The 21,397-nt window shown below is 60.7% G+C and overlaps 2 protein-coding genes across 3 annotated transcripts in view; both read left to right on the forward strand.

Moving 5' to 3' along the window:
• TFDP1 (transcription factor Dp-1) overlaps positions 1-4,652 on the forward strand; it is a 42,540-nt gene extending 37,888 nt beyond the window's left edge. The window contains exon 10 of one of the 2 annotated variants that reach the window (XM_073795459.1): positions 4,267-4,652. In XM_073795459.1, the coding sequence (XP_073651560.1) occupies positions 4,267-4,565 (299 nt within the window). In that variant the 3' untranslated portion in view covers positions 4,566-4,652. The remainder of the gene's footprint in view (positions 1-4,266) is intronic. The other variant, XM_033843841.2, reaches the window with a different exon arrangement.
• A 121-nt stretch (positions 4,653-4,773) lies between these two features.
• GRK1 (G protein-coupled receptor kinase 1) lies at positions 4,774-20,974 on the forward strand. Its single transcript, XM_033843836.2, has 7 exons — positions 4,774-6,617; positions 8,217-8,344; positions 10,242-10,399; positions 11,089-11,172; positions 13,793-13,917; positions 16,187-16,388; positions 17,478-20,974. Exons 1-7 carry the CDS (start codon positions 5,919-5,921, stop codon positions 17,774-17,776), a joined length of 1,695 nt encoding a protein of 564 aa, XP_033699727.1. The 5' UTR covers positions 4,774-5,918; the 3' UTR covers positions 17,777-20,974.
• The last annotated feature ends 423 nt before the right edge of the window (positions 20,975-21,397 follow it).

Consider the following 21,397-nt stretch of genomic DNA (forward strand, 5'->3'; position numbering starts at 1 on the left):
CGGCAGGCTCCGCTGCCGTCAGGTGCCCCTCCACCCCCTCCCTGGGCAAATCAGGGTGGCTCACTCCTCCTCTCGGGTGCCCTTGGCCCAGAGCCTTATCTGCTCTGATAATGAGCAAGGAGGCCTGCCAGGTGCTCAGCTCTGCCCACTCGCACCTCCTTGGGGAGGGAGGTGTGAGGAGAGCGGCCTGCACGAGGCGGGGCCTGGGCCCTGATGCCCAGCCGCGGCCGAGATGCTCCCTGCTCTGCGCTGATTGCAGCAGGCGCCCGAGGCCATGATGAAGCGACGGCTGGGACCCCGGTGTGGGGGGGGCTCCCGCCGCCGTCAGTCCTGGTGCTGGAGAGCCAAGCCTGCCGGTGCCCAGGGCCGCCGGCCGCGGGGCCGCAGGGGCTCCCGTCACTCTTGAGCTGAGCTTCGGTGACGAGCGTGGTGTCCTCTGAGAGCCAGTGTTGGGGCCCTGTAGGACTTTGTGTCCATGGAGGAATTCACAGCCATACAATCTAGAAGTGTTTTCGGGACCGAATACACACCAGTCCCCGGGCGATTTGCTGAAATGCAGATTCTCCCAGGGACCCAGCGGACCTGGGAGCTCCCGTGGGCCTTGCTTGTGGCTGCAGGACTGTGGCAGTGTCTCGGCAGGGGACGCTCAGCCTGACAGCACGTCCGACCCACCTGGGGCGCCTTGAAAACCTGTGACGCCTGTCCCACCCCCGAGGTTCTGAGGGAGCTGACCTGCCGGGCGGCCTGAGCGTCTGGACAGCTGCGAGCCCCGGGACCTCCTGATGCGTGGCCAGAACCAACAGCCTTGGCGGTCTACATAGCTGGGGCCCGTCTCTGAGATTAGGAGGAAAGGGCAGCGCTGGGCAGACAGGACGTGGCACTGAGGCGTCTTTACAAGTATCTAAGTCAGGACCCGACTGAAAGGGCGGGATTGTAAACAGAGCTGGGTGTCCATCCATTGTCACTTTCCCTCTAGGGACCCACGTAGCCAAATTGGAAGTGTTCTTCGGGGATAAAGATAGTGAAAAGCCCTCTAGCCATTATGTGTATTTTCTTTAGGATGATTTAGAGTTTGTCAGCAAAACGAACACCCTAAAATTCAGATGGAATCGCAGCATTTTAGCTTGGACTCATAGTTCCTTAATGGACCAACCCTAGGCATTTTCCTTCACACTGTTCCCCTTCACAGCTTTGGAACTTTAGGGCAGTAAAAACACAGAGTGTGGCCTTAGGCTGCGGTCTCACTGTCCACAGCCTGTGGGTCTGGGACCCCTGCGCCGAGGCCTGAAGACACAGGGTAGGAACTGCTGTGCAGAGAATCGGTGCCGCCCTGTCTGGAAAGTACAGAGACACTCTTGGGACGAGCACAGCATGAATTCTTCCTGGAAGTCTCTGAACGAAATCCTCCACACTGAGTCTCTGAATTCCCAGAAGCATGAACGTGTGTGCTGAGCTGCACACGCGTTGTCGTGATGACCTTCCTGGGACACGTGCCCGTGGGGAGGGGAGGCCTGGGGCGGGATAGGGGGCACTGGGCTGCTTGGCGTGCCCCGCGGGGCAACGTGGGACGGACGCCCCAAAGAGAGCGAGCTCCGGGTGATGTGGGAGCTCACCCTTCCTATGCGGGGGCCTCGACTCCCACCCACCCCCCACAGCAAGGGACCGGAGCCCATCCCTCCACAGCGGCCATGGGGTCAGCGGAAGCCCACGAACGCCGAAGGACTGGATGATAGGAAGATTCCCAGCTTTCGATGGGTAATCACTCATCAGAGCGAGAACCAGGCAGCTCTCCAAATGAAGTGAAAACAAGATGATCAGTAGATGCCACGCTGAGGTGACAGATTCTGAAATCATCTGACAGGTTGTAAGATGCTTCGGCCAGCAATGATGATTGTGCTTGAAACAAATGGAAAGACAGAAGTAGAAAGTTTAAGGCAAGAAATAGAAGACATAAAGACCAAATGGAAATTTTAGATTCAAAAAGTACAGTAACCAAAATAAAAAGCTCAAAGAATGGATTCAGCAGCAGAAGGGAAGGGACCAAGGAAAGAATCACTGACATGGAAGAAAAAACAATAGAAATTTCCGGATTTGAACAATAGAAAGTAGAGCCAGAAAAAAAGTGCCTCAGTGGCCCAGGGGCCCAGGGGCCGTAGGGAAGGCCTAACGTCGGTGTCACCGGAGTCCCGCAAGGAGAGGAGAAAGAGTGGGGCTGGGGCATAAACCTTCAGACTCAAGAAGCTGAGAGAACCCCAAACAAGATAGCCCCCAAATCCATGCCAAGTTGCATCAAGATTAGACTTGGAATATCCAAGACAGACACAAAAACACCTAGAAAGCATTTGCAATTGCTCCAAACAAAAAGGAATATTTAGGTGTTGATCTAATAAAACATGTATGAGACTTGTATGCTGAAAACTACATAATGGTGATGAAACAAAAGTCTAAGTAACTAGAGACACACATTGTGTTCGTAGGTTGGAAGATTCAACACAGTCAAGTCAATACTCCCCAAACTGATATACTGTTTTAACACAATTTCTATCAAAATCCAAGCAAGATTTTTTTTTTGTATCTATAGGCAAGACTCTTCTAAAATTTATTTAGAAAGGCTAAGGAACTAGAATAAATATTTTCTTCTTTATTTGGAATACTTTTTTGAAAATATTTCTTAAAAAGAAAATTAAGGTAAGAAGACTCAGTCTACTCAATTTCAAGGCTTATGATATAGCCACAGTCATCAAGACAGTGTGGCGCTGGTGGAGGGACAGACACAGTGAACAGTGAAACAGGACAGAAAACTCAGAAGTGGACTCACAGATATGCCCAACTGATTTTGACAAAGGTGCCAAAGAAATTCAGTGAAGCGAAGACGGCCTTTTCAACACATGGAGGTGGAACCACTGGACATCCGTGAACCCTGACCTAAGCCTCACACCTTGCAAAAAAGTGAACTCAAAATGGTCATGGATTTAAATGTAAAAGTGTAAAAATTTTGGAAAAATACATGGGAGAAAATCTTCAAGAACCAGGGTTAGGCAGAGAGTCCTTAGGCCTGACACCAGAAGCGCAGTCCATAGAAGAGAAAATTGAAAAATTGGGCCTGCAACGCAACAGCAAAAAGGCAGGCAGCCCAGTTAGACCACGGTCGAAAGACACAACGGGATGTTTCACCGAAGAGGATTCACAGACGACAAACACATGGAAAAATGTTCAGTATCATTGGCCAGTAGGGAAATGCAAATTAAAAACACAATGGGGTACCACCTATCACAAGAGCTAAAATAAAAAATAATGACAACTCCAAGTGTCGGTGAGGATGCTGAGAAACTGGATCGCTCGTGTGTTGCTGGCAGGAATATAAAATGGTAGAGCCGTCTGGAAAAGAGTTTGCCAGTTTCTTAAAAAATTGAACATGCAAACACCATACGACTCAGCACATATGCTCTTGGGCATTAATCCCAGAGAAACTGAAATTTATATCTGCACGAATATCTGTATGTTTTTCGCAGCTTTATTCATGATAGCCCAAACTGGAATCAACCTAGGTGTCCTTCAACAAGTGAATGGTTAAACCAGCCGTGGTCCATTCACACCATGGAATACTCCTCAGCAGTGAACCTACAGGTGCGTGTAACCGCCTGGGTGAATCCAGGGAGTCATGCTGAGAGAAAAGAGTGAACCCCCAAAGTGACACACTGTGTGATTCCACGTACAAAGCATTCTTGAAAGGACGACTTTATGGAAATGGAGAACAGATCAGTGGTTGCCGGGGTTCAGGACAGGGCTTGGGGTGGGAAGGAGGTGGGTGTCTGTGAAGGGGGACCGTGTGGCGTCAGGGGTTCCTGAGCATTTGCTGTGCTGGCGTCGTATCCACGCTGCGATCCCGAGCTGCAGTTGGGGGAGATGCTACGACTGGGGGATTGGGTGAGGGGTGCAGGGGTCTCTGGGTTATTTCTTTTAACTGCGTGTGCGTCTACAATTACTCTGAATAAAAACTTTCAAAAAAGGGCCAAGTGAGTTTGGGAAGCTCTGCATACTTGACCCCTCTTAGAGAGCCAAGTTCACTCTTCAATCTCTGAGTCCCGTGATCGCAAACATGTTTAACGCCGTTTATCTGAATGCTTCCCACTTCCCCAGGAGGTAGTTCAGCTCAGCGTTAATCCAGTGGGAGTTGCCGTCCTCAGACACCGCCTCTCGCAGGGCTTCCTGTTCTGGGTGCCAGCCCCACTCCAGGCCCACTGAAGCAGATCTTTATTTCTCCAGGTGATTCGTGTCCCCGCACTGCTGGGAGGCGCTGTCTGGGGACACACGGTGAGAGACACCGTAGAAGGGGCTCCGGTCCACAACACGCCTTGGAGCCGGAGCCGCCGACCCGTCTGAACACTGACGGGTTAAAGAAAAGGCAGGAAGGGTTTGAAGAGATCAGCTCAAGGTCGCCTGCTAGTGAGTGCCAGGCTGGACGCACCAACCCACCTGCTCAGCTGCAAGTTCTTATTTCTGCTTCCCCGACTGCTACACAGAGTCCGCCTGTCTCCCCATACCCACTGACAGAATCTCACTGACCTCTCGACCCTCTCCTCCCTGCGTGGGGTTGCTTACCCGGCCTCTTCTGGCTGGGGTGTTCTTCATTTCTGTGGCCCTTCTCTTCCTCCCCTCTCTAAACTGTAGCCAACCCCCATCACTTCCTTGTCATTCTTTCCCATACATGTACCAAGCACCTACTGTGTACTAGAACAAGGCAGACAAGGCCATACCCAGGTGTGCCCCAGGTGTGTCCCAAGTGTCCTCCAGCTGTGTCCCAGCTGTCTCAGGTGTGTCCCAACCATGCCCCAGGTATGTCCCAGGTATGTCTCAGGTATCCCCCAGGTCTGCCTCAGGTGTGTCCCAGGTGTCCTCCAGCTGTGTCCCAGCTGTGCCCCAGCTATGTCCCAGGTGTGTCTTAGGTGTGCCCCCGGTGAGTCTCAGGTGAGCCCCAGGTGTGTCCGAAGTGTCCCTCAGGTGTGCCCCAGGTATGTCCCAGGTGTGCCCCAGGTATGTCTCAGGTGTCCCCCAGGTGTGTCTCAGGTGTGCCCCTGGTGTGTCCCTGGCCTCTTCGTTCCCTTCTCTCTCCTGCCTCTCTCTGTGTGGGACCTCAGCCTGGGTGTAGCTGGTGTCTCCTGCATCCCCGTCCTAATTTCACCTGAACCTTTCTCTTGGCCTTTCTCCTTCACCAGCCAGCACAGCCCAGGTGAGGGCAGGGGCTGATGTGAAGCTGATCCCTGGGCAAGGGCCGGGGTTACGTTAGGTCATCAGAGCCGCCAGCATGACACAGCTGCTCTCAGCGTCAGGTCAGGACAAATGTTGGTCCTCACATAGTGACCAGTCCCCTGGCCAGGGGTCTCACCCGTGGACGCCCAGAAAGCCTGTTCCTAAACTCCTATCATCAGCTGGTTTTATTCTCACTCGCGGGTTTTCTAAAGAAAAAAATGACACATAGTGGGGAAAACACCAGCCATCTTTGTGAATTCAGGTTTCTCCTGGGCCCCCTCCCTTCACCTGGGCCCCGTGTCCCCACCAGGAAACAGGCGGAGGGTCCAGCTCATCTGCGCGGGCCAGCGGGCCGGACGGGGAGGCTCGGGCTCCCGTGCGCTGGGCCTGGGCCAGGTGTGTCCTTCCCGCGGGAAGGAGCGGGGCAGGTGGCCCGTCTAATCCCCGCGAGCGGCTTAGGGATTGTCTTTTTCTGGCACCTGCTCCGCCCTGCGCGCCCTCCACTCCAGCCGGGATTTCGCCTGAGCTGGGTCAGCGGGCTTCCTGGGGCTCCCGGTGCCCGGCCATCCTCCTGTCCGCAGAGGGTGGGAACGGGCCAGAGGCCAAGGGCAGTGGGTTAGGCCGGCTTGGGACGTGGGAGCCGGACGCGGAGGGAGGCCGGCGCCAGGATGGATTTCGGGTCCCTGGAGACGGTGGTGGCCAACTCGGCCTTCATTGCTGCCCGGGCCAGCTTCGACGCGAGCAGCGGCCCGACCTCCCGGGACAGGAAGTACCTGGCCCGGCTCAAGCTGCCCCCGCTGTCCAAGTGCGGGGCGCTGCAGGCGAGCCTGGACCTGGGCTTCGAGAGCGTGTGCTCGGAGCAGCCCATCGGCAAGCGGCTCTTCCAGCAGTTCCTGCAGGCCCAGGAGCAGCACGTGCCGGCCCTGGAGCTCTGGAGGGACATCGAGGTCTACAACACCGCCGGTGACGACCTCCGGCCGCAGAAGGCCCAGGCCATCCGGGCCGAGTACCTGGACCCCCAGGCCAAGCTCTTCTGCGGCTTCCTGGACAAGGAGATGGTGGCGCAGGTCCGGGAGGGGCCGGCGGGGGCCGGGGACGGGCTCTTCCAGCCCCTCCTGCAGGCCACCCTGGCGCACCTGAGCCAGGCCCCCTTCCAGCAGTACCTGGACAGCCTGTACTTCCAGCGCTTCCTGCAGTGGAAGTGGTTGGAGGCCCAGCCCGTGGGCGAGGACTGGTTCCTGGACTTCAGGGTCCTGGGGCGGGGAGGCTTTGGGGAGGTGTCTGCCTGCCAGATGAAGGCCACCGGGAAGATGTACGCCTGCAAAAAGCTGAACAAGAAGCGGCTGAAGAAGAGGAAGGGGTACAAGGTGGGCCGCCGAGGCGTTCCGGGGAGCGGGTGGGGGCTGGGGCGTCCTGGGCCGGCTCACCCTGTGGGGGGCGCTCCTGCCGTGCGGCCCTGGGCGGGGTCAGCGCCCCGCGCCCCCTCGTCGAGTCCGCCTGTCTGCCTGGCGACCAAGCCCCTGGCTCGGAGCGGCAGGCGCTGGTGGCGCTGACGCTCTGCCTGTCCAGCCGCTCTACGCCACCAGCCTCGGCGCCCGGGGCGGCCCTCCTGGGGGGCGGCCTCTGCGTGGCTGGCGTGGGTCCTGTGCCACAGGCACCACGCTTCTTGGCTTGCCACCAGGGCCACGCGGTGCGGCAGCCGGTGTCAGGGCTGCTGGGATGAGTCTGCAGATCCTTTACTCTGACCTTCTGGAACTTTCCCTGGCTTGTGCTGGGCGGAGGCTGCAGGGGGAGTCTCCCCGGGGCTGGTGTGGGGAGGCCCCAAGGTGCCCGCGTGCAGCGCTGTCCGGGCCGGGGGTTGGGGGTGGTGGAAGCAGCTGCTCTGAGCGGCGCCCACTCTCCGTCTGGCCTCAGGCCCCGTTCGGGCGGGGTCAGCCAAAGCTGCTTAATCTCCAGCCGCGCTCTGCCTGCGTGGGCTTCCTTCCCGTTCCCGCTGCACAGGACAGATCACACTGGGGGCAAACAGCAGCTGCCCCTGAGCACCCCGCCCGGGGCCCCTCGATGGTGCTCTGCCTGACGGCCTCTGCGGGCAGCAGGTACCCTCAGGGCCATCTACCTGCAAGTTGAATCCAACTGTTAGGGTATTAAGCCTCTCTTCTCCCGAGTTCAGGAAACTTATCAAACTTTTGCAAAGTAAAATCCACCTAAAATCTTCCCACGCAGCGGGTAGAAAGGGCTTCTCAACATCAGGAACTCCTCCTGCGACAGGGCTCTTTCTCCTTACCCAGCACAGCTTTCAAAAGCACATTAAATGGACTTCATGGGGTCTTAAAATCAATATAGGAAATGAACAGGGATGCGGGGTGGCTTGAAACGGTGCTGTTCCGAGGCCTGGATGGGAGGAGAAGGGCTGGGATTGCAGCGGGAAGAGCTGGAAGGGAAGGTCAGCGCCGACAGGCTGCCTGGGGACCTGCTGGGACCCTCAGCCACACTCCTAAGGCTGGGTGGCAGGAGCCCCCTTGCTGGCGGCCCTAGGAACCCCGGAGTCCTCTGCACGTGATGGGTTCCCAGGCCCTGTCTTGTCTCTGTGAAACGGGGCATGTGAGGCATGTCTCTAAGTTATTTGCAATTGCTCTGTACAGCCACTTTTTTTTTTTTTTTTTTTTTTTTTTTTTGTGGTATGCTGCCTCTTACTGCTGTGGCCTCTCCCGTTGTGGAGCACAGGCTCCGGACGCGCAGGCTCAGCGGCCATGGCTCACGGGCCCAGCCGCTCCGCGGCATGTGGGATCTTCCCGGACCGGGGCGCGAACCTGCGTCCCCTGCATCGGCAGGCGGACTCTCAACCGCTGCGCCACCCGGGAAACCCTGTTTCTGTTTTATCGTGACGTTTTCTGGTTTGTGGAGCTTGGCCGTTTTTGGCAATATCACTTTCCCGCCTAACCCTGGGCGCTCACCCTGCTTTCCAGGGCGCGATGGTGGAGAAGAAGATTCTTGCCAAAGTCCACAGCAGGTTCATCGTGTCTCTGGCCTACGCCTTTGAAACCAAAACCGACCTCTGTCTGGTGATGACCGTCATGAATGGAGGCGACATAAGGTCAGCGCCCGCCTCTCGGCTGTGGGATCGGGACGGGAGGGCTCACGCGGCCGAGTGCGCAGGGGGGCTCCTTCCCACGTGCTGAGGACGTGGTGGTGAAGACAAGCCCTGCCCCCATCTAAGTCCTCCTCTTTGCCTTCGGATTGCGGGTCCTCGAAACGACGTGTCCTCAGTCCCAGTGAAGTGCAGGAACCCTGGGCGAGGCGGTCAAGCTCTCTGGTCAGGGGTCCGTCCTGCGGGCCTCGGGTTCAGGCAGACGGTGGGGTGAGCAGGGAGGGCAGCAGGGCGTGAGGAGCTGCGAATCGAGTGCTAGTTGGACGGTGGATAAAGGGGCGGGAGGGGCCTCAAGGGGGGTGAGGGCCGCGCTTTAAGAGGGATGGCAAACGAAGACAAGCTTCGTTGACGATGCACTCTGGGGGTGGTGGCAGAGTGGAAGCACCGTGCGGCCGACTCCGGGAACCGTGGCTTGGCCACCCACCGCAGGGAGAACCAGAGGGTGGCGGCGCCGTACGGGGCCTGGGTTTGCCAGAGACCTGAGGGCCCGGCCCTGGGCTTCCAGGAGCAGTTGGATCACTGGCTCTCAGAGGGGGAAAGACCCACTTGCCGGCTGGGCAACACGGCCGCCCTTGCCCCAGCGTGCTGGTCTGTAAAACGGGGATAGAGGTGAAATACTGGCCTTCCGAGGTTGCTGCGGAGAGCTAGCTGACACACCTTAGACACTTAGGCGACTCGCACGGCCCTCACACAAGGGGGCCGTCGCTGTGCCTCCGTTCTCGGGCCTGCGTTCGCCTGCCCCGAAACTCTGCCAGGTGAGCTTGTTGGCCCCACTTTCCAGGTGAGGCTCTGAGGCCCTGCCTGAGCCACCTGTGCACGTTCACGGAGGAGGAGCGAAGGGTCTGGAAGCGCAAATAGCACGAGCTGGAGAGCGGAGAGGTCGTGAGGCTTTGCTCGCCTCCCCTGCCCTGAGCTGTGCTATGTTACACGGCGCTGCGCTGCACGTGCTGCTGTCCCACTGCACTCTATATGCTGCATCGTGTCGACAGTACTGCCCTGCCCTGCCCTGCCCTGTACCGCGCTGCGTCAGACGGTACACGCCCTGTGCTGCAGCGCGCTGCCCTGCGGTGCCCCGTCCTTACCACACTGTACTGTGTAGGACGCTGTGCGGGACCCTGTACCGCACCGCATCGTCCTGCCCGCACTGCACTACAGGACACTAGTAAAATGCACATGGAGCAGAGAAGCCGTTCGTGCTGTCGCTCCGGCTGGCATGAGGGTTTCTCTCTTGTTTTCTTCGAGATTACGGGCCTGCCTCTCCTCTCCCTGGTTGTTCTCTAGTTTAAATACCTTGCTTGTTAGGTTTTGCGTCTCTGTACAACGTGACAGGGAAACGGGAGATAGGAGGGTCCGGGAGGCCGGGGGGAGTCCTCCGAGGGCCCACCGGGGAGTCTGCGCGTCTCTGGGGAAACGGCCCACGTGCCTCCTGGGCTCTGGGTCAGCCGCTCACTTTGGTTGGGGCTTGGGCTTGTCCCGTGGCCCGCCTTCGCCTCCCTCTGCCTGGATCCTTCACTGGTGGCTGTAAAGTGGCTTTGGGGCCTGTCTCCCTGTTACCCCCGCGGGCCGGGGCAGGGGAGGTGGGGTGGGAGAGCTGCCCTGCCTTTCCCTTGTAACAGCTGTGCTGAGGGGCTGTGAGGACACAGACACCGGCGGCCGGCGGTCCAGGCTCCGCCGCGGGCCGCTAAGGCTGGACGCCGAGGCTGAAATGACGGACGCTTTGCCGACACGACGTGGGATTCGGGGGCCTCAACGCTTTCCCGAGATTCTACTTCCCACAAAAACCGTGGGCACGCGGCTCCTGGTTGTGCCAGAGAAGCACAGGCTCCACACGGTCTGCCCCCAGGTACCACATCTACAACGTGGACGAGGAGAACCCCGGCTTCCCGGAGGCGCGCGCCCTCTTCTACACGGCCCAGATCATCAGCGGCCTAGAGCACCTGCACCAGCGAGGAATCATCTACCGAGACCTCAAGCCCGAGAACGTGCTCCTGGACGACGATGGTGAGGCGGCCCCCACGCGGCCTCCCCTTGCCCTGCTCGCCTCTGTAGCCTGATTGGGCGTCAGGAGGGGAGGGAGCCGCTCTGATAAATGCTCGTTGCAGTTTTACGGCGCCAAGACACGTCTCGAGTTTGTTTACTTTCGTTCTGCTATTTTGCCACCGCGTGGCATTATCCCTGAGTGGAGATGATTAACGGACTTTGGTGAAATCTGGTGCATGACTAGGCGCCAGGGCAGCAGGGAGTTAGTCCAGGAGGCCGGCGTGTGTGGAACTATTAGTAAACAGCTAACGGTTATGGCCGAGTCCCCACCCGATCCCTTTGTTTGCTGTCTTCGTGAGGAGTCAAACTGGGATTCTCATCAGGAAATAACCCAAGACTGAGGTTCCCATAAGTCCCTTTAGAGCCCCCCTTCCTTCCCCATCACAGGTCAGACGGACACACTGGTGCCCCAAAGGCCGTTGCTGCAGAGCTCGGGGAAGACAGAGCCACGAGGAGGCTGGCTTTAGGGGGATTATGCCCCGGATTCCAGCTGCGAGCGCTGCTGGGACCCTCGGTCCCTCCGCAGCCTGAGCGGGGAGCGGCGGCCCCTGCGTGTGTGCGCCCTGCTTGTGCACGTGTGTGTGTCCAGGAGCCCCAGGGGCCTTTGTTTGCGGAGCCGCGTGTGACCTGACCCCATGTTTGTTCTCCAGGCAACATCCGAATTTCTGACCTTGGGCTGGCCGTGGAGCTGAAGGAAGGGCAGACCAAGACCAAGGGCTATGCGGGGACGCCAGGTGAGGGCCTGAGAGCCGGGGTGAGGGCAGCCGCTATGGGGGCGAAGGGGACGAGGCCCGGGGTCCTGGGGTCCCGCGGCCTGGGGTGGGCGTCACGGTGAGGGCTGGGGCTTGTCAGGAAGATGCTCCCTCATCCGTCCCCTCTCAGGGTGAGGCTGCGGGACTGGCACCCACGCAGGGACGACCCCCGACCCCCTGAACAATCACTCCTTGTTTGCCACGCGTGCCCTCTGTGACGGAAGCTCCCCAGCGCCGGCCACGGGCAGAGCCTGGGGGTCTGCACCGAGGGAAGCAGCACAGAGGCAGGGTGGGTGGGACAGGGCCTGGCAGGTGCTCAGCTGTGAGGTGGCCCCTGGACCGTGCGTGTCTGTGTGTGTGACCGTGCACGTGTGCGTGCGTGTGTCTGTGTGTGTGACCGTGCACGTGTGCGTGCGCGTGTCTGTGTGTGTGACCGTGCACGTGTGCGTGCGTCTGTGACCGTGCACGTGTGCGTGCGTGTGTCTGTGACCGTGCACGTGTGCATGCGTGTGTGTGTGACCGTGCACGTGTGCGTGCGCGTGTCTGTGTGTGTGACCGTGCACGTGTGCGTGCGTGTGTCTGTGTGTGTGACTGTGCACGTGCACGTGTGCGTGTCTGTGTGTGTGACCGTGCACGTGTGCGTGTGTGTGTCTGTGACCGTGCACGTGTGCGTGTGTGTGTCTGTGTGCATGTGCGTGCGTGGCGCCTCCTGTCCCCACCCCATCTCCTCTCACCCCCAGGCAGGTGGGCGCAGAGAAGAGGCATCTGAGCGGGAGGTGGGGGCGGGGGGGCTTCGGTGCTCACCGCAGGGGCCTGGGGTGACAGGCTCACGCTCACACACGGCGCAGCTGGCGCTCCGAGCGCTCTGCCCTCCTGATGGCCCGGGTTTTCTGTAGGACTTCTCAGCAGATCTGCTTCTTCCCTGTGTGTCCGGCTCCCGGGTCCTGCTTTGCCCCCGAGGCCCCCGTCCTGCGCTTTGGGCTCCTTTGGGGGTTGTGCCTGTTGCCACGGCGGGTCTGTCTCATCTGCGGCTTTATTTAGGAAGAGGTCCTGTTGTGAGTTTTCCGGATCCTCTGAGGTTCCTCTCCAGGGCGTGAGCGTGTGAGCGAAATGCCGCTCGCCTATTCCTGGCGGATCAGGTCCGGGGTTGGAGTCGGTGGACCTGGGGTGTCACCGGCCCTGCTTGCACGACGCCCCACCGGCCGCTAGGGGGCGCCCAGGCTTTGCCGCGGCCGCCGAGCGGCTCTGAGCCCTGGACGGCGTGGCTCTGCCCGCGGGCTGTGCTGACCTGCGCGTTTGGGGTCAGGCGGGCGCGGGGGCCTCAAGCAGTGGCAGCGGAGGCTGGGGTCGGTGTGAGTTAGAAGGTGGGGCGTCCAGCGAAGGCTCGGGGAGCCCTCCGTACCCTCTGCCCTGGACCCCTGCTCCCTCCGGCCCAGGTCCCCAGAGCCGAGCCTCCGCCCCCGGTTCAGCCGCAGTCCACGCAAAGGGTCACTCGCTGTGCCAGCACCGCGGGGCTCGGGGCGGGGGGAGGAGGACCCGGCGCCTAGACTGACGCTGCGTGCACTCACCCATTGCCCGCTCGAGCCGTCTTTCCCGCGAAGGAGGTTCATCGTTGCCACGTGAGACACCGCGAGGCAGACGTGTCTTTGGGTCCCAGCGGGTGGAGCAGACTGGAGGGGCCAGCGGGCTGTTTGCTGCAGGGATGTTGCGTCTCTGTGGTCGGTGGGCCCTCCTCTCGGGCCCGTTTTCATGGAGAAGTTGTGGTTGGTGGAACGTGTCTTTCTCCAGAGTCTGGGCCGTCTGGCCAGCACTGTAATCCCTGAAAAGACGCTGTGTTCAGGGCCAGGGGGTTATTTGGAACTTGGCTCCTGTAACCTCCGGGGGAATGTCCTGTGGCCACAGCAGCGTGGCCCGTGTTATCCAGCCATGCCCTCCTGGGAACTTGCCGCGAACGCAGGTAAACGCTGAAGGACCAGGCGGTGCTGGAGACAAAAGGACATGCTCAGCTTTGCCTTTGGGGGGATGTCTAGTCATCCGAGCACAGAAGCCACCCTGGCGCCTAGGCTCAACGGCCTACCCGGCCCCGGGGGAGTGGACCTCGGGCCCCAGGTGCTGCCCGTCTACCCTTCCCATGCCCTGGGCTGGCCTCTGCACGGGGCACAAAGGGATGGAAGCCAGAGCTGGCTCTCGGGGTGTCCCCTTCAGCCTGCAGGCCCCGCACATGGCCCCGACTCCCCAGAAGTGGAGCGCACGGGCCGCTGGGCGTCCGGACCACTCTTAGGAGCGTCGGGGTTTCAGCCTCTCCTTTTGTGCCCTTTCGGGTCTGAGCGCCTGACTCTGACCACAGGTCCTGTGTGAGCCTCAGACACTGGCTCTGTCCGCCATGGGCAGCACAGTGGGGGTGAGATCCACCTTGGATGGAGGGGGCTCCCGCCAGGGATGGCTGTACCGAAGGGGACACTCACACCGGGGGAGCGCTCCCTAGTGGGTGGGCGCGGGGCAGCCCCGCATGTCCCGGCGCAAGGACCCTGCTGGGTTCCGGGGAGACGGGAGGTGCGAGCCCGTGTGCTGGTCTCTGAGTCGCGCTGTGCTCCTGTCGCAGGCTTCATGGCCCCGGAGCTCTTGCGGGGTGAGGAGTACGACTTTGCCGTGGATTACTTCTCCCTGGGGGTCACGCTGTACGAGATGATCGCGGCCAGAGGCCCCTTCCGAGCCCGCGGAGAGAAGGTAGGAGGTGGCCAGCGGTGTCCCTGCAGCTGAGCTGGCATCAGCTCCGTGTGTGTGTGTGTGTGTGTGTGTGTGTGTGTGTGCGTGTGTGTGTGTCATAGGAGCAGTGTCCCCGCGGGACCTAGTGACCCTCCTTGTTGGGGTCACAGGAGCAGTGTCCCCCAGCTGACCTGGTGACCTTCTTTACGGGGAGCACTAGGCTTCTCATGGTGCACACGGCGACCTCATCTCCTGGGTCTCCGTGCGCCAAGGAGCCTGTCAGGAGGAGAGGAGCCCAGACACCCCCCAGCCCCGCCCCCACGAGCGGTGCTGCTCTGGGGGGCGTGGCTCCCCCGCTGGCGGCCTCCCTGCCCTTCCCGGAGGCCAAGCCGCTCGCCTCCCCGGATGCTCAGGCCCTGCTGCAGGCGCGGCAGCTTCCCTGGACGTCCTGGGGGCAGCGGGCACCGGGGGTGGCTGTGCTGGGGCCCTGCCTCCTGTGCCCCCTGCTTCCTGTCCGCGTGGCAGCCCCGCGTCTCCCCGGGGAGCTCTGCCAGCCCAGCAGAACCGCGAATATGTGTCGTTCAGAGCCGCCAGCACTGTTCACAAAAGGAGCAAAGCAGCGTCTTCCCCGGACCCCACGCTGACTCTGCTCAGAGCTAACCTGTCTGTGGGGCTGAGGAGGGAGGCCTGGGGAGAACCGTACTTTAGACGTGGCCCCTCGGCCTGCCTGGAGGTCACAGCCATCAGTTTCTTCTGCTGGACCTCCCCGAGGGCCCCCGCCCAGTCCCCGCTCCTTTCCTGAGATAGTCGTGGGGACAGTCCGGTCTCCAGTCCCCCAAGAGTGAGAACCCCTCTGCTGACTAACGCGTAGGGTCGCTCTGTGCGTGTGCACCTCTGCCTTGGACTCCAGCAATGGGTCTCTCCCCGACCTCAGCTCAGAAGAGCAGAGTAAAGCAACACAGTGTGGGGTCCATGTTGGCCTCAGGCCACCACAGGAGCTCCACCTCAGAGCCCTGGCTGAGCCCACAGCCCTGAAAGGAGCCCTGTTTTCTGGTGAAAATGGGCAGGAGACACTTTCATGAGAAAGTGAACCGTCATAGTCTGTCCATCGTGGTCCATCTGTGGTCCCTCCATTCCATGGTCTCTCCGTGGTCCCTCCATTCCATGGTCCATCCATGGTCCCTCCATTCCATGGTCCATCCATGGTCCATCCGTGGTCCCTCCATTCCATGGTCCATCCGTGGTCCATCCATGGTCCCTCCATGGTCCCTCCATTCCATGGTCCCTCCGTGGTCCCTCCATTCCATGGTCCATCCATGGTCCCTCCATTCCATAGTCCATCCGTGGTCCATCCATGGTCCCTCCATTCCATGGTCCCTCCGTGGTCCCTCCATTCCATGGTCCGTCCGTGGTCCATCCATGGTCCCTCCGTGGTCCCTCCATTCCATGGTCTGTCCGTGGTCCATCGTGGTCCATCCGTGGTCCCTCCATTCCATGGTCCCTCCGTGGTCCCTCCATTCCATGGTCCATCCGTGGTCCATCCATGGTCCCTCCGTGGTCCCTCCATTCCATGGTCCGTCGTGGCCCCTTCATGCTATGGCCCATCTCTGGGTCATGCATTCTGGGGTCCATCTTCAGTGCACCTGTGGTCCCTCCATTCTGTGGTCCACCCGAGGTCCCTGTGTTCGACGGGAAGGAGCCTCGGTACCCGTGACATGGACAGGTCTCAACCCCCCACTGTGAATGAAAGAACCTGGCCCCGGAAGAGTGACTCTGGACGATCCCGCTTCCGTGACCCTTTAGGGTGTTTCAGGAAGGGCGAATATGACCGACAGGGAGAGGACACGGGCAGCGTTCAGTTGAGGTGGGGCTGGAGACTGCCGGGCTGACTGTCGGGGAGCTCCCTGGGGATGGAGCCACCGGAAGTGAACTTTGTGGGCTGGAAGTCACGCTCGGGAAAGCTGGTCTGCACTAAGTCTCGTGGGCCCAGGGGGCGTCTGCCCTCGGCAAACCTCTGCCATCTCGCCGGGCAGGCTGGGGGCGATGGTTGTGGGAGTGCAAGGTGTCCACCTTCAGGGTCTCACGCCCTGACCAGCGATACTGAGCCCTTAAGGGCTAACACGCGGGAGGGTGGCGTCAGGCACCCCCGAGAGCAGGGCCGGCCGGGCCCGCGGAGCTGCCGTGTCCGGAGCTGCCGTGGCAGCTGGGGCGATGCGGGTGGGCCTGGCCGGGGTGTGACGTGGGTGTCAGGGGTGTGACGTGGGCTGACGGTGCTGTGTCCACCGTGCAGGTGGAGAACAAGGAACTGAAGCAGCGGGTCCTGGAGGAGGCGGTCACCTACCCCGACAAGTTCAGCCAGGCCTGCAAGGACTTCTGCGAGGCACTACTGCAGAAGGACCCCGAGAGGCGCCTGGGCTTCAGGGACGGCTCCTGTGATGGGCTCCGCGCCAGCCCCCTCTTCAGAGACATCAGCTGGCGGCAGCTGGAGGCCGGTACTGTCCGCGTGTGGGAGCTGGGGCTGGGGGCTCCTAGGCGACCCTCGCTGGCCGCCCCGTCCCATTGGCGTCCGGCAGCTTAGCATGAGGTCGGGGGGCGGGCGGCCTGGGCGAACCCCACCCCTGGAGCATCCTCTGCCCCCGATGGCACCACCGTCCCTCTTCCCTGCTCATCCCAGCGTGCCCAGGACTGGATGTTCACGGGGTGGGTCTCCTGGGGACCCGAGGAGGCGGCGAGGGTTGGACGGGGTGTGCGGGAAACACCTGTGAGCTGAAGATCTGAACCCGCTGTCAGGCGGTTCCTTGACGGAGCCTGCGATCCAAGTCGAGGCAGGGTTTCTCCAGCCGTCGTTCCTTCCACCAGAGTCTGCTGTCATGTCTCGTGCAAGCTAGTGTGTGCGAGTGTGTGTGTGCACGCGTGTCTGCGGGAGAGAAGCGTGGCACCCGCCACACCCACCAGAACCCACACCCAGGAAGTGTGAGCCTGTGACCTCACAGCCCGACGCCCCCGTAGGAGAAGTTTCTTTGGTGGGGAAGGGTCAGGGCAGTGGCAGCCCCAGCTGATCTGAAGGTGCCAGGTGCCAGGGAGAGCTGCCCAGACCAGCCCCAGGCCCGGGGAGATCAGGCAGCCCGAGCGAGCGGTCAGGACCCGGGAAGCCGGAGCCGCATTGAGTCCCGAGGCCACAGGGTCTGTGCTGAGGAGGGATCGGGTGAAGGCACAGGGAGTTCAGTTCCGAGCATGTTGTGATCGAGGTGTAGACCTGCAGATGGGGAGGCCGGCACTGGGGCTGGGGGTCTGCAGAGACGGTGGGCACAGCAGTGTCGGGGGCAGTGCAGCCAAAGGCCCGCCGACCCTCATGACGGGGCTTCTGGGCGGGGCGGAGGGGGCGCAGATGGGGGCTGGGTTCTGGCGACGTGTGTCCAGACCGGACTCTGAGTCTCCAGCCTGGCTCAGCGCCCTGTGGCGGATGTCGCTCTCCTTGTCACCGCCAGGGCCGCATGTGGGCAGCGGCCCTGCTGGCTGAGCGCGGCCGCCTCCTCCCGCTGGCTGGCCCTTCACGCCCCGTGTCTTCCGTCCTCTCACAGGGATGCTGACCCCCCCCTTCGTCCCAGACTCCAGGACTGTCTATGCAAAGAACATCCAGGATGTGGGTGCCTTTTCCACAGTCAGGGGTGTGGCCTTTGACAAAGAGGACACAGAATTCTTCCAGGAATTCGCCACCGGCACCTGCCCCATCCCCTGGCAGGAGGAGATGATCGAGAAGGGCATCTTTGGGGACCTGAACGTGTGGCGGCCTGACGGGCAGATGCCCGACGACATGAAGGGGATCTCCGTGCCGGAGGCGGCCCCCTCGTCCAAGTCGGGGTTGTGTCTGGTTTGCTAGGCCAGCTGCAGCGCCTCGTGGGTCAGCTGAGCCCCTCCCGCCAGGCTGCTGCATGGCTGTGGCCCGGCGCTCAGCACAGGCAGGACAGAGGAGGCCGGTCCAGCCCAGCCTCCCGCGCAGGGTCAGGAGTGCCAGCAGTAGATAGCCTACCGCTTTTGCACCCTTTCACTCAAAAAGGATCCGGTGGTCCCAGGACGGAATGCACCAGCGACGTGTGGCTCTCCAGGCCCTGGAGCGGACGTGCAAGCTGGCGGCGGCTTGGGCGGCGAGAGTGAAGACTCAGTTCGGGTTCCCTGCACCGCAGCTGCAGCTTCGCAGGCCCTGCCTTCTCTGGGCTGGTTCAGAGGTCGGCAAACCCTGGCCTGTGGGCTTGCGGGCTCCGCTGAGAGGCCCGGACTGTGCGCCGGCCCGGTTTCCCTTAGCGCCCAGCTCCTGGCCCCGCCCCTAGCTGTCGGGTCACTGCTGGGGCTGAGCTGGTCCCCGCCCACACGTTGGGGATGCCATCTGCACGTCTGCCGGTGCTGAGTCTCCAGCGGGGTCCCCTTGCCGGCCGGGGCCTGGGCGTCCAGGAGGAGGGGAAGGGACAGGGGCCTGGGGGTGACGCTGACCGCGGTGGTCACCCCCTTGGCTTCTCCTCATCCTGAGACCATCGCCAGTTGATGACAACTGGACACAAGCTGCCCACCCCCAGCAGACAGAACGGGCCAGCGGCTGTCTCCCCGCACCCGGCACCTGCTTCCCACCCCGACTCTGCCTCTTGTCCTGCAAGGCCTGGCCCTCTCCTGGCCTCCCTCCTGGGGCCAGGAGGGCTGGTGTTGCTGCGTGGGGTTTGCTGCCTGACGGCCGGGAGCAGTCCCCTCCCTTTCTTGAGCGCCTCTGCCTTCAGAGTGTCACGCCGAGTGTGGCTAGCACCCCTGCCATCTGCTCCCCCAGCAGCCTCGGGACAGGAGTGACCCTGAGGGGCACGACCTTGGAGGCTGCGGCCCAGCCACCTGGGACCAGTGGCCCCGCTGGCCTGGAGCCACTGCAGGAGGCTGGCCCCGGGCTGTTGTGGCTCAGACAGCCATCAGGTGGAAGGGGCCGGCTCGTTGGTGGGGATGTTTCAGCATATCTTCGGGTCCCTTGTGCACCGAGGGCATTAAAGCCCCTCTCCTGGTGAAGAAACCTGCAGGACGACCCTCTCTCCTGTGCGCTGCGGCCACGATGTCCTGCAAGGGCCCTGAAGGGCCGTCCCGTGCTTTTGGTCTGTGACCTGAAACTGCCACGTGAGCATCGCCTGGGAGGCTGAGATGGGGGCCCGCGGCCAAGGGAGGCCGGGCTGTCGGCAGGATGAATCGCTGTGTCGGCCCTGACACGGTTTTGTGTCCTAGGATGAGACACGTGGATTATCTAATAGCTGTAAATCTCACCTCACTACATTCAGGTGCAAGACACACCACTTCTGGTCTTTCTAAACCCATTTAATCTGCTCTAGGTCCCCATGGCCCTGAGCAGAGTGATTTAAACCTCAGGGGGCGGGTGTGGCCTGGCCTTTGGCCGCCGTCCCAGTGCCTGCCCGGGGCCCACGGCGCCTGAAGAGCAGCCCCTCCTGTGGGACCAGCAGCCCCGGCGGGGACCCCTCTGCTTTCGTCTTATGCCTGGACGGCCCGAGGAGACACAGGGCGTGGATACAGTTGAATTTCGGATAAACAACAAGCAACTTTTTCGCGCGTGGGACGTACTTAACGCTAGAAACCGATGCAGCGTTTTTGGCTACATCTGGCACAGCTGTTGCAGGTGCTTTACTCAACCTACGAAGGAGGGGTTGTTCCATGAACCAGCAGGTCTGCGGGGATACAGTCGCAAGAGCGAGTTACGTGCGACTTCCGCTGCCTCTCTTGTGGTCCTCTCAGGGGTGCCCCGCTCCCCAGCGAGACTCAAGCCAGCCTCAGGTAGTTGCACACAGGCAGCAAAAGTCGTGCAGTCACTTCACTTTTATTTTAAAACACTTTGAATCTTAAATTTTCACATAGAAACAAAGGAATTGGCAACGCCCACACTGTGATACGGACACCGCCGCACAGGTGCAGGAGCCTGGATGCGCCGGTGTCCCGCTGGTCAACCCCGACCCAGGGGCGCCCTGCGGCCACCGTGGGGAGCAACCAAAGCACTAACGTAAAATGCCCCCCCGGGAGGACTGCCACCCCAGCCACCCCAGCCACTCCGTCTTCCCCAGCTGGGCTGGAGGGACGTCTCCACCCTCCCGTCCAGCCGCAGCCTTGGGGCCTGGCGGCAAGGCCGGGGGGCCGGAGGGGGCACAGGGCAGTTCCCGGCTGCTGGGTTGGCGCTTATGGTGACTTCATTGTGGGGTTTCTTCATGGGCCTTCGGGGGCCTCTGCTATGGGACGTCTCGGGTGCAGACCCCCTGACCGGGCACACTCTGAGGGGTCTCACTGTCACTCCAGCTGTTCCCCGGCTCCCCTGGGCAAGGGACACGCCATCCAGCTGGATAACGGGGCTGCCCGGGCGTTCCCCCAGGCCAGAGCTGGGGGGCCCTCTGTGGAGAAGCCTTCGTCCCTGGGCCCTTTCATCCCCGAACACAAGCCTCGGGATCCCCGAGGGGTGCTGGGCTCAGGCGCTTGGCCCTCGCCGTCGTTCCCATGCCAGGAGCCAGAGGAGATCCCACCTTTCCATCCTGGTGCGTTCCAGCGTGAACTGTGGTGAGGATGTGGGCCCCCCACAAGCGCATATTTCCTTATGGAGAATCTGCAAACACCTTCACTGCAACTCTTCCTTTGTAAAAGACAAAAAATGCAATTTCCATCCAAGTAGAAAAGGGTAAAAATAAAAGTTTAAAAACACGGCAGACTCTCTAGATTGTGATATGGTCCTGGGGCGCACTCTCCTCCAAAATCACATACACACATTGCTCAGCCGTAAAAAGAAGCGAAATTGGGTTTATTTGCAGTGAGGTGGGTGGACCTAGAGTCTGTCACACAGAGTGAAGTAAGTCAGAAAGAGAAAAACAAATACCACATGCTAACACATATATATGGAATCTAAAAAAGAATAGTTCTGAAGAACCTAGGGGCAGGAGAGGAATAAAGACGCAGACGTAGAGAATGGACGTGAGGACACGGGGAGGGGGAAGGGTAAGCTGGGACGAAGTGAGAGGGTGGCATGGACATATATACACTCCCAAATGTAAAATAGATGGCTAGTGGGAAGCAGCCGCAGAGCACAGGGAGATCAGCTCGGTGCTTTGTGACCACCTAGAGGGGTGGGATAGGGAGGGTGGGAGGGAGGGAGATGCAAGAGGGAGGGGCTGTGGGGATACATGTATACGTATAGCTGATTCACTTTGGTATACAGCAGAAACTAACGCAGCATTGTAAAGCAATTATACTCCAATAAAGATGTTTTTAAAAATCACATACACATGTGTGCAGATGCATATGGACACGTGCACACATGTACACACGCAACACACATGTACACATAGATACACATACACGTACATAACACATGCACACACAGTGCACTCTTGCGCACACATGCACACACATGCGCTCTTGCACTCACACACGCACACACTCTGTCCCCATCTCCCTCCAGATTCAGAGAGTTGCCGGCGCAGCCCTG

This window comes from Tursiops truncatus, chromosome 18 (assembly GCF_011762595.2).
Source record: "Tursiops truncatus isolate mTurTru1 chromosome 18, mTurTru1.mat.Y, whole genome shotgun sequence".
In the NCBI taxonomy this organism is placed as follows: Eukaryota; Metazoa; Chordata; class Mammalia; order Artiodactyla; family Delphinidae; genus Tursiops; species Tursiops truncatus.